Source organism: Corvus brachyrhynchos, unplaced genomic scaffold (assembly GCF_000691975.1).
Source record: "Corvus brachyrhynchos isolate BGI_N302 unplaced genomic scaffold, ASM69197v1 scaffold188, whole genome shotgun sequence".
NCBI lineage: Eukaryota > Metazoa > Chordata > Aves > Passeriformes > Corvidae > Corvus > Corvus brachyrhynchos.
Genome location: NW_008239647.1, coordinates 1,100,445 through 1,113,301, shown reverse-complemented (window position 1 = coordinate 1,113,301; position 12,857 = coordinate 1,100,445). Strand labels below are relative to the sequence as shown.

The following is a 12,857-nucleotide window of genomic DNA, read 5'->3' as shown; positions in this document are numbered from 1 at the left end:
ATGGTAGGGGAAACTGCCTTTTCCAGAGTATCAAAATTCACATCAGCACTGATTTCAGAAATCAGCTGATGCCTATTAGAGAGGGGTTACACAAGGCATTAGTTTGAATTTCTTTTTCCTTTAAGGAAAGCAAATCTGTCATCAAACTTTGTAGATTCTGCTCATTTCTACTATATATTCTGAAACCAGAAGGAAATACTGGTTTGCTTCATAGTAATAACAAACAGAAAAAATATGGAAGAATTGTGATTAACTAGAGGAAGGGCAGGGCATGGCTCAGAACTGTATTGTTCTCATTATCATGCTGTAACTATATAAAGTGTTCTCCTGAACAGCAACACCAGAAATGTAATCATTTATGCAGTGATCATGCAGTGATGTGGCAGGATCTGATATATTGATCAGAAGAAAGGCATTACTAAACATCCAGTTTACATGGATAAATGCTTACATACATCTAATACCTTAGCAATTTGTGTTCCTGTGGCTGAGTTACAGATCCAGATAAAAAGTTAATCAGTTCAGAAAAGTGATAAATAGCAAGAACTTGAGTAAGTCACAAAGACGTGGAGATCATTTCTTGTCTCAATTTCACTGAATTAAATGAGTGTAAGACTTGGTGACCCTGAAAACAATGTCTTTCATGCCTATGAAGTGAGAAAATTGTGTTAAAGAAAGCAGAAGAAAGGAGGAGAAACCTGGAGAAGGAGAAAACCTCAGGACAAAAAACACCACAAAAACCAAACCAAACCACCACAACACCACATCACAAACAAACAAGCAAAGAAACAAGCAATCCCCCAACCAAACAGAAAAAACCAAACCAAATACCCCAAGCAACTCTTAGGGGAAATGGTAGTTACAAGTATAGATGGAGAGATCTGCTTTTGGCATTCTGCAACCTCAAAGCTGTGTATTTCTTTTGCAGTACTAGGAGGGTTAACACCTGAAAAGCTGACAAAGAAACAGTACTGTTATCCCATCAGCATAGACAAGTGTTGGTGGTTTAATTTGTGAGGTTTAAAATCTGTATGAAAATTCATGTTCTCAATGTTCTGCCATTATCACTATTTTCACCAGACATATTAAGTGTTTAGCCAACATTAACAACAAATGTGGAGGAAGAAAGTATTATTTCTGTTTGTGAATGCAAAACTGGCAGAGAGAAGCTAAAATCACTTGGCAAACAGGTTAGGAACACCAGACATGCATATGTTAAGCATCTCCCAGCTTACTATCTAATTCAGTGCTGAAGCCAGTAAAGCATTTTTGACAGTGGAAATTGCAGTAATTGATTCAGCCTCATGGATTTTATGTCCTCTAGAAAATTCTTGATTATGAATGCCATTGCCACATTGCTCCAACATGGCTGTGAAGATGAATAAAACCAGTGGAAATATGCACTAAAATTCCTCATGCTACTTTCATTTCTATCCAGACTGCTCTTCTATCACCACTCAGTGTCTTCTGAACATGCAATGTCCTAAGAAAGAAAAGGTGAAGTGCCTGTAACAAGCCCTCAACAGAGGCCTGGGATATCTGGTGTAAAATTGCCTGTTCCTGCCCTGCTAGTGAACCCTCAGATGTCTTCCCCCAGCTGTATTTTGCTGTGGCACTCACCTCTGTTTCAGAAGCTGTTTGTTGTCCTCAATGGTTATACTGTCAGCATGGTCCCGCTTGAAAACTTCAAAAGCTTCCTGACATCCAAGTGACATCTTTCCTCCTGCCCCAAGGTAAAAAATAAAAAAGAGAATTACTTCAGAGTCATCAAAAGATAGACATTTTACACTTATTTAAATCCTTTTTAGACAAATGCAGCAAGTCAGCCCAGGGATCTTAAAGCAAAGAGAAGACTAAGTTCGGTTTCCACTGATGGAAAAGCATTTTTGATGAAACATTTCTATTATCTAACAAATTAATTATGTTTCACGCCACTTCTCTAAAGTCTGAATGCTTGAGGTATACAATTCCTCAAGATCATTTTAAACGTTCATAAGTAAAACTGAACTTTGAAAATTTAAAGTATGTGAAATATTCTTAAGTATGAGCCAGAGGTATTTTCACAACAGCAAATGCAATTTGCTTCTGTATTTCTTTCATCTGTTTCACATTGGACCCTAAATATACCTCGAATATTTTCAGTACTCTTGGAAGAAAAAAATTGGGCTTTTAATTACGTATTAGTAAATATTTTTCCATACCCTTTTAGGCAAAGCAAGAATTCTACCTACCGAAATGGTTGGAGCTTGCCTTTTTACATTTACAACATGGTGTTTCCTTTTGTGCACCAGAAGGTCAAGGCCTTCAAATCTTTAAAATCACTATAGAAAATTATTACAGTCTGAATTATTTTCAGTTCTCATTGCTAATGATCTATAGATCCAAGTAAGCTATCATGTATCTCTATTCTTATTAACAAAAAAAATCAAAGGCTTAAGGAGAATGAGAGCTTATGCCAGCATCTGTGTTATCACCAGTACATATATGTCAATAAATAAGCAAGAAGAAAGGATGATACTTGCACTTGAATAAATTACAGGAATGAAGATAGTTCAGGAGCAGAAAGGGGGAGGATTCTAACACTCAAACTGTGCGAAGAATACAAAATAGCTACACCTTTAATTCAACCTCCAAATTGCAACTTAAACTTTGAAAATAATATTCCTTAAACTGGAATTTGATCCTCCTTGGTTTTTTTTCCCTCTTGAGTCTTTCTTTTGTCCTACCCGCAAATCTGCCTTCCTGCCTCAGAGCTATCAAGACCCCCAAATCCGTTGGGAACAGGAGCTATAAATCTTCCTAGGATATCCACTGTCCAAGTGTTTTCTCCATGTTTTATGCCAATGGACCAGGATTACCAATAACATATGCATGTATACCAGTTCTTTTTCAGGCTACCTGCTTTGCAATTTTGGCTTGAGGGTTTTCTCCTTCTCCAGGTTTCTCCTGCTTTCTTCTGCTTTCTTTAACACAATTTTCTCATTTCACAGGCATGAAATACATTGTTTTCATGGTTAGGGTCACCAAGTCATACTCATTTACATCAGTGAAACTGAGGCAAGAAATAGGCAAAACATGCCTAAAAAGGATGGGATGTGCAATACTGGGATGTTACCCCTTACTGGGATCTAGGTCCATAAGCTTCTAAATATATTCTTCTTCTAAATATATTCTGTGCACCTCGTCATACTTATAACAGGATAAATTCCCACTGACTGCAGCAAGATTTCTGTGATGTAACATACTGTTTACAGAGAAGGCTGGTAACACAAAGTAGAACTCAGGGTTCAATGATGAAGTAAAAGTTTAAAAAGTTTATTTAAAATATAGAGAAAAATTTGCCCCCTGTTTCAGTTAAAAGAACCAGCACATCTGTTACTAATTCAAAAATATTGAGTTGAAAATAGAACCACCAGGAATGTTTGAATGGCAAAGCATGCAGAAATGCTCCACCCTTTCTGAATAAGAAAATCAAAGAAAGATACAGTGCAGTATTTTCTGTTGTGTGATCCAAAAGAGCAAGAGAATTCAGGAAAATATATTTTTCTGTGGTCCTGACCTGAGAGTATAATGTTCATGTTTCATACCTGCCTTGAAGAAAAACAGGCAGCTTTGCAAGAAGAATTTTATAGTACATTCATCCCATCTCTAGCACTAATTTTAACATGCAGCCTGAATTGACCCCCTAGAATTGCTTCTGTTGCAGAAAAAGCTTGTATTAAGAGCAGAAAGCCAGGACAAAATTTATCATCAAGCCTAAGATAAACAATGACATGCCCTTACTCATACATAACACTGCAATGTAAAGTATTTAACTCTTCTGGCTGTGTGCTGTGTTTGAGAGTACAAGTAAAAACACAAAAGTACGGTCAGAAAACAAAACTATTACAGTGATTATTGCTGCTGCCCGGCAAAAATGCATCAACCAAAATTAAAGGTAACCTGATAATCATTTTCCAGCACTAGCTTGAAAAGGCAGCAAATCTGTACAGCCAAACAAAGCACACAAAAATAGATCCCCAGAACACTTGGGAAGGGGAAATTTTCTGGTTTATGTAGTTCATTTTAAGAAAATAGAGAAACATATGAAGTAGTAAACAAATCCATTCTGAAAATGGTATAAAGGGAAACAAACTTAGAAAGGACCATTGAGATTGTATTTCAGTATAATATGAGCATAAAACAGCTGCAGAAGGACGTTGCAGCCTATGGGTAATGACAGAGATGTTTAGGAAGACAATAAGGGAAGACAATGTTAGTAACAGTAAAAGACTGCAAGAGACACTGAAATCTTGATGGAGTAGTTGTGTCTTCATTCTGCTCAGTAGTGACGATTATTTCTTTTCCATGGTTGATGTGGTATCTTCCATCATTATGTATACATTTCCTTAAATAATCTGTAATTTCATAAAATAGTCTCACCTTCCTTCAAATGACCTCCAAATGCCATGGTGCATTAATATTATTGGCATGCTGTTTCTCCTGGGCTTAATTCTAACGAATAAGCTAGATGTTCATTTAAACATTTAAAAGGTGTTATTTGATTTGTTTTTCTCTAGCTTTGAAATTGAAATCTATGTACAGCAATATTTACATTATATAAACAAAAACAGAATTAAGAGAAGAAACCAATGATAAGGACAAAGTTTTGGCAGGGTAGTGGAATAGTTCAGATAAAACTGCTAGAGAAAACAATTTCTTTCACTCTTAAAAGCCAAAAAATTCCTCCTCTCTTTCTTAATTACCATGGAATAGTGTTACAAAATAAATATTTGAAAATTCTTATCTAAGGAAGAACCATCATATCCTGCAGGATGAGAACCAGGGAACACATGTCATCAAGTCATTACAATGTGACCTGGAATAATCATTACCATAAAAATAACCCAGATCATTGGAAAAAGCATAAAATTTTCTTTCAATCATATTCAGGAAACCCCAGTTGACAGGTTTGCATAAAAACAGATAAAGTTTCTATCAACCTAATTTTACTTATACCTTTCCTCTTAGATTGTGCAACACTAAAACACAAATATGCCCAACTCACACAATGCAAAATTCACAGCAAAGCCATCATCATTTAGAGCAAATTCACATAGCTGAAATTTTTGGTAAAATTCAGGTTCAATCCACAGTATGACTTTGAATGCTTAGGAATGTTCTCATCGAAGGTTTGATTTCAGTCTGTACTCTGATCCAGTGAACTCTGTCAGCTTTCATATTAAGCAAAAAAATTTGGTTCAATAGGCTCCTCTGCTGAAATGTGCAAATTACAGCTGTCCCACTGAACTTGAGTAAGTCAGCAGGGTGGCAGTGATGTCTCACAAGCTCTGAACTCGAGCAACAACATCTGACATGACCAAGAAATAGAAAGGTTGATGTAGTATTGATAATAGCCTAAACTCTTGGAATCAGTAATAATTCAAAACACAGTGAGCAAAAACATGATAAGGATTTTGGATGTTGCTGATTACTTTTTAAGGTAAGAAAAGCTCAGAGTGATTTAAGGACTCAGTGGTATGCCTACAGGAGGTAGAAGCCTGTATATCAGCAAAGACCCTGGCAGATAGTGTGCATACTATTCTATCACTCACTAATTTAGAGATTTTAGCATTTATTCTATGCTGTTACATACACAAATGCTGTTTACAGCCATCTTAAACACCAAATGTTAATTTTAAAGAAACTTTAATGGAACATGTACAGTATAGTGTCATGCTGGGTCTTCGACTGCCAACAGAGAAAGTATTTGGCTGAATGCTATTTTAAAATTAAATAGTATCCACTGCGATTACTCAAGGACTACACTGAGAAGGTAGGAACATGCAAGGGGATAACCATAGACCTTATTTTGTTGTCAAAAGTGATCAAAACCAGTTGCATATCTACATGACCATATTGATTTTTAAATATATCCAACACCGAAAAATCCTACAGCAGCTTGTACTAGTGACCAAAGTTTATAAATACTGGACAATTTTAAAGTACTTTATTTTAGTGGTTTGTTTTTGGGTTTTTTTCCCCATAAAAATTTTGAGACTGCTCAATCTGGAAATGGCACTTCCAGTCTTGAGTCTGGCCACCTTCTGTTTTTCAGTTTGTTTGTTGAAAAAGGGTTATTGCTCAGAGGGAGAAGATCTTCATGAAGTTTAATGCATGAAACCTACAGAAAAAAATTTACATTGCTCTTCAGTTAGGTCTGGAAAAATCTGTCAAACAATAGCATGAAATTGATATCTTCTCTGTCTGAAAGCAGAACCACAGAGTCTCCTCACAACACCACTTGTAACCAGATTTTGGTCCTGGTATGAGAGCTCTGAGGGGGTTTCAGCAGCCCTCATGCCAGAGGCTGCCAGTTTAACCCACAAAAAAATTGGAAACAACTCTCCAGAAGAGAAGTATTAAGATTGCAAATTGATCTGTTCTGAGGAAGGAACATTAAGACTGTTGACAAACTCCTGGGAATAACTGTTCAGACAATGTATTCTGATGAGAAAGGCATCTGTTCTCATATCTGCCCATGTATCTGTTTTGCAGAAACTTCATTTTCTGCATGAAAGAAGGAGTAAAAGTCTTTCCATTTTCTTTCAATTTCTACTAAGTGGTCTGTTAGAAAAGAATTGTCAGCCCTTCCACTGAAATCAATAGAAGCAAAAAGTCCCCTTGGCTTAAGGAAAGCTCTCATTCGAGTGACAGTAGTCTGAAGAATTTCAGGATAGCAACTAGTGTGAATTGTGAGTCTTCATGCTTATGAGGATTGTCAGCCTGTTTGGGCTATTATGTATTTCCACGTATTATCAAATGGGAACAAAGGAACTGTGAAAACTTTCAAATGAAACTAACGACAAATTATTTGGTAAGTCTTTGCAATAGAACTAAGGTATTAGAGGTCATGTAAGCATAATTCGTTACATCTTTACCAGGATACGTCAAGATATCATAGCCATCTGTTCAGAATGAAAAAAGATGTAACAGAGCTTGCAATAACGAGTCAATAAAGAATAAATACTTAAAAATAGGCAAGCAAATGGCAAAACAATATACAACAAATACTTCCCTACTGCAAAGCTCAGCTAAATTTCTCATGAAAAGCATGTGTGTTACATATGGCTACCTTCACTAGACTATGATTCAAAAATGGGAAAGACATAAAACAAGGTTGCTCACAGCACTCCTGCAGTGTTGAAGTTTCTGGGGAAGTTAAAAGCCTTGAAGGAAAACCAGAATATTCAGATGCAATGAACTAAAAAAAACATGCGCATAAATTAATATCTTGTGCTCTGGAGTTTCTTTGTTTATTTACAGGGGAGGAAGAGGGTAAAATGAACAATTTATTGAGATTGTGAGCATGTTGAATGTGGTACTGAACATTAACCTAGGCAGGTCAGACTGCATGCCACAAGTGAAAATTCCCACCGTGGAAACCTTGAGCTATTTGGTGCATGGGTAACTTACCTAGACCTTATCGCTTCCACATGAAATTAAGTGATTGATGAAACAACCTATTCCATATATGTTGAAATAATTTATAAATGGAATAGAAATCACCATTCAATGAAACCCTGAAAATAATGAACAGCAAAGAACAATCTTTTACAGGAGCATGTTGGACACAAATCAAAGACAAGCACCATTTCTAATGCAATTAATATCACTAGAAATGGGATTGCTTTAAGATGATTAAAATAAAACAAAATACCTAGGTATTACATATAATGTCAACTCTGCAAAAGTCAGTTTTGTCTGATTATGTGGTTATGTTTTTATGTCTTACAGATTTCTCAGGTATAATTTGTTATATTTCTCAGAGATAATTTTTGTTATATTTCTCAGAGTACACGGCATGGAGTAAAGATGCTCTAGAATATCTGCACCAGCACCGATTATTTACAGCGTGCCAACTTTTGAATTACCTGGTTATGTTAGTATATTCTCTTTAAAAAGCCACTGGGCACCAGAGTTATCAACGTCAAAGTTGGAGCATAGAGATGAGAATGCAGTTAGAGGCTATTTGGCATAACCAAAATGTTTGCAGATCTCAGCAGTGGGGAATGAAATAGTGTACCTGCTGATAGTCATGTTCTGACACAAATATTATCCGAGAAGTATTTTACATTTCATGTATGACACCTTGTAGGTTTCAAAGGAGAAAAAAATTCAGCTGCTATTTGCAACCATTTATTTCTTTAAAGCTGCCTGTGAGATCATATTTGATTGTATAATACATACACACATTGAAAGTCCTTAATTAGTAGGTACAAAGGGAAAGCCTGAAATGAAGCATGGTAGGCTTGGCAGAAGCTCAGTGGGTGGATATGAAGGAAAATATGAAGTCAAACCCACAAGAACTTTAGGAGACCCACCCAATGGTGCTGCCACTTCTAAATAAGTAAGATTCACTTCTGTATATGACAGAATCACACATTTCAGATAACTTCTCATAAAACAGGATATATATGTCATACTGCATTGTTCAGTTTACATCAAACACCAGATATTACAAAGAAACTGTGCATTTCCCTTCTTTTGTAGGAATCTAAATCTGTTCCCTTTATTGGTTGATGCAGTTGTAAAAGTTTCACTAAATACCAGAAAGGGCCTATATTTATGCATTTGAGTCAATTCAAATTAGAGTTGATTTTAAATCAAATTTAGACTACTGAGCTTAAAATGAGGACTTCAATTAAGATTGAGTAATAGCAAATTAAATGTGTTTTGACATGCTTCATGTACTTGACATGCCGTAGCAGCAACATTTGCTGCTTGTCTTAGACCTGAAAAAGGGCTTTTAGGTTCAAAGACTTTTCTGCCTTTTTCAGCTAGACCAACACATCTATAAAAAATGGAACAGTCTCAACATTTGCCCAATTTACATGTTCTATGCTGTTTTGAGTGATAGATACGGTATTTAAATTCTCCTTTTTAATATACCTTTCTCAATTTTAGAAGAATTACTCTGAGAGGTGGATAAGAATATTTTAAGAGCTCTACAAAATGACAACCTACATCAATGGAGTCATGACAACTTGGACTAAATGCAAGTGAAGTTTTTTTTTAGGGACATCTGTAGACATCTGCATGTATTTTTGGTGTCTGGAGAATCATTTCTACCACCAGGCTTGCCAGTAACACCATAAACCACAAAAGAAGCATATTTCGTTTTCAGAACAATTTAGCAGAGGGAAAAGAACTTGTTATAAACATCAATCTGGTTTTGGAAACTTAATGTACTTTTAATTTCATATTACATTTTAGCTTTTTCTTTATTAAGATACTGAGGTTTTCTGAAGTAGAAGCCTGTATGTACTACATCTTAGGTAGAAAAGAAAAAAATCCTCTATAGTGGGTACACCATTAATTAGTACTATCTTGGGACTATCTTTTAATATTTCAGGCTGTAAACTACAGAAGTGCAGGGGTCACTTCATGAGAAATTGGTCTTTTTATTATTTTTTTTTTCCCAGCAGGAACCAGCATTGAATGGGGTATGCTGAGGTAGTGTTGAGAGAAGAAACCATGAGATAAACTCCCTGGTAAGCTATTTCTTTTTGCCAGGCAGCAATCTAGATAACCTAATTTTAAAATTTACTATCTATTTATATTCAAGAGGAACAGCTTTACCACTTTCATCACTTAGCTCTTTTGGAAGCTGAACATCAGCAATTAAGAAATGAGTGGAATTTCTCTGTAAAAAAATGAAATTTGATTCTTGCTCTGTTGAAGCTGTACTGGGATTTGCCTCCAAGAATGAACACAGGAGCCCGCTGTGTACCAGTGTCCAGATTTGAAAAAGTAATTAGACATGTTATATGTTATACCTCAGCAATGACCACAATAAATTTCAAGCACTTACCTAGTGAGGAAGCCTTTTATCCTTCTCTGAAGGAGTCCTGTACCTGCTACATTACAGACTGCATCAGTGTGTACTAACTGTACTCTAAATATACACACAAAATTAAGCCTTCAGAAGTTTCAAATAATCTCACAACTGAGGACGTCTAGGCACATGACAAGCTCCAGAAGTCCAGCAGAGCCAAAATGGGAGTCCTGCGCCCATAAATCAGCAGAAGTTTAGAGAACACTTGTGTAACTTGCATGCTCTTAAACACCTACCCTGACACAAGTTGTACAATTTGCTTTGGAATTTAGGGCATTGTGCCTCTTGTGTTACACAAAGAGTGCATTTTAGTAAGACTAAGTAAAGATTAGTGCATGTAGAAAGAGAGCAGTCATTGCCAGTCCAGACACATTCATATATTCCATTTTTATCTGTAGTGGTTTTGAAATAGCAGACAAAGCAGAAAAGGAGGAGATAACAATGGGGCCTGAACTTATACATAAAATCAAACTGGCTAATTTCTCTCCTGAACTTTCACTTCAGCTTGTCAAATTTTATCATATTGTTTTTACAAAACTCTCAGCTATCTTTAGGTGAAACTACTCATTATTTTAGACTTTCCTCAGCTCTTAAAGGCTTTTTACTGCTTTTAAGAACTCTTTTGACCATATTCTATTTTGAATGGGAAAAAAATCTTGAAGGATTGAATCGTAAAGGAAACACTAAATCTTTGTAGACTGTAGAAAAAAGAAAAACTATTCTGAATGCCATAGACATACTTTTTCAAAACCAGTTTTGCCAAACCCATCCAGTAAGTGTACTTGTCTTCTGAATCAGTGTTAACATAGTGTAAAAGGCTGAGCAGGTTTAAGTAAATCTGTAATTTGTATTTTTAATAAAACATTTTGAGCAGAGGCATTCATCAAAATAATTTATTAAAAATTCAAATTAGAGCTATATTTAAGTTAATTTTACCAAAATCCTGCTACTTACTAAAAATGGGACAAAGTGAAGAAATAGCTCAGAATTTAAAACAATTTTTTTCTGACAATAATGACAAATAGCATGCACATCATATTTTTATGAACAAAATTATGCAACACATCAAGAGTATTCACTTTCAATATTCTAAGAATAAAACCTTCAGAAACAGATTCCATGAGCAGAAATATAAATACCAACTTGAACATTCTTAATATATAATACAAAGTTTACTTAAGTTCACATGGTTTAGCTATTGTCATTAGCAGTTGTTGTTTGCAAAAAGAGAAATCCTGCCTCCATGGAAGTTTTGATAAATTAATCAAAATGGAAAAGTAATAGCTGTCCTTGTTACAAAAAAGTATATGAACAGCTGATTAAAATTTTAGGATATCAAATTGCACCTATAGCAAGACCTTTCGAAATGCAGCTTAAAACTGTTAAAAAGAAAGTTTAATTTCCATCCCTAGTACATTCATTCTGTAGAGAAAAGTAAAGAATGAGGTATCTTCCTTTTGTTTTTATGCCAAAACTGAAGCCATTGGTTGTTTCCAGTGCAACTGGATATTCATGTTGATTTTATGTGAGCTGTACAGTGAGTATACAGAACCACAGACTTACAGAATCAGCTTGGTTGGAAAAGGCCTTTGAGATCACCGAGTCCAGCCTGTGACCTAACATTACCTTATCAGCTAAAATAATATATGTACAGATGTTATGCTGTTTAACTGTTCCGTCCTTGTACTGGGCTACACAAAGTGTAACATGGAAAGAAATGGCTTAAAGACAACAAGGAGGACTTCATGCACAGGTGACGAAAGGAAGGCCAGGGAAAATGTGGGTTCCCTGCTGAATGAGGTGGGGGACCTAGTTACACAGGACATGGAAAGGCAGTGCTTCTGAATGCCTTCTTCACTTTAGTCATTACTAGCACCACCAGCCTTCAGTCAGCCCAGGTCCCAGAGACCAGTGGAAAACTCTGTATAAAGGCAGAAACATAAACTCCATTTGGATGCTTCTTTTACTGTTCTTCTAATACAGTCCATGCTTAAGAAATTCTAAGATAAATCTATAACTTTCTTTACTTAAGAGCTTACAGACAACTTTGAAATGTTGCATTTAAACAAAAATGCATTCAGACTCTACTAATATATCAACAATTGCAGGGAAAAATTCATGTATACTGAACAGAAATACTGCTTTTATCAATAAAAATATAACTGACAACAAACTCAGCTTGACAGGTGAGGTGACCCTTTTTGCTGCTTATAAATTTTTAAGACATTAATTATTGTTACTGAATATCTGCTTACATGCTTTCAAGTTCCTAATGTGACGACAGCGTTCCTATCCTCTGTATCTGCTGATATCCCTCTTCAGTTAGTTTAGGTATGACAGTACTTCTGTTCTGGCAATTTCACCACAAAAAAGGTCAAAAATTGTCATTGTAAAACCACAGAACAACTGCAGAAGGTTAAGTATGTGGATGTATTCTTTTCTTAGGGTGGATATATACTAATGTGAATACTCAAAATGTGTAACTTGCTATTTCAGTGCAGTTCAAAAGAAACACCACCTGAATGCACATTTGAGTGAAGGAGGATGGAAGGAAGTTGGGTTAAAATGTTACCAGGGTCAGTGAAAGTTAGTATTGCCCAAGCCAATCCTATGTATCAGCTAAAAGCCTCTAAAACCTTGTATGTGGTAAATTTGGGACTTCTTATGTATGACAAAAGGATAAAAGCAATAACCTCATTGCTTACATCAAGACTAAAAGTAGTAAGTGGTAATAAGTGTCTCTAGTTTAGATGGCTTGAAGGAATAAAACATGCTTGAGAAATTTCATTAATACTACAGAAATATTTTTGGAATTCAAACAAATATCCCTGTTTATTCCTCTTGGCACAGACACTCCTCATAGAAGACTGAGAAACATTTTAAAAAACCCAACCCATAGGGTTCTAATAACCCATCTGATCTAGAAATAATGCTTAAAATCTCTATATTTTAAATTGAAAATGTAACTAAAAGCAGGAAT

General features: G+C 35.6%; 1 protein-coding gene across 3 annotated transcripts in view; it reads right to left on the bottom strand.

Annotated features, from left to right (window-relative positions):
• The window catches only part of KIF6 (kinesin family member 6), a 156,859-nt gene that overhangs the window by 58,631 nt on the left and 85,371 nt on the right, over positions 1-12,857 (bottom strand). For all 3 annotated transcript variants that reach the window (XM_017742350.1, XM_017742349.1, XM_017742348.1), the window contains one exon: positions 1,621-1,723. In XM_017742350.1, coding sequence (XP_017597839.1) covers positions 1,621-1,723 — 103 coding nt within the window. The remainder of the gene's footprint in view (positions 1-1,620; positions 1,724-12,857) is intronic.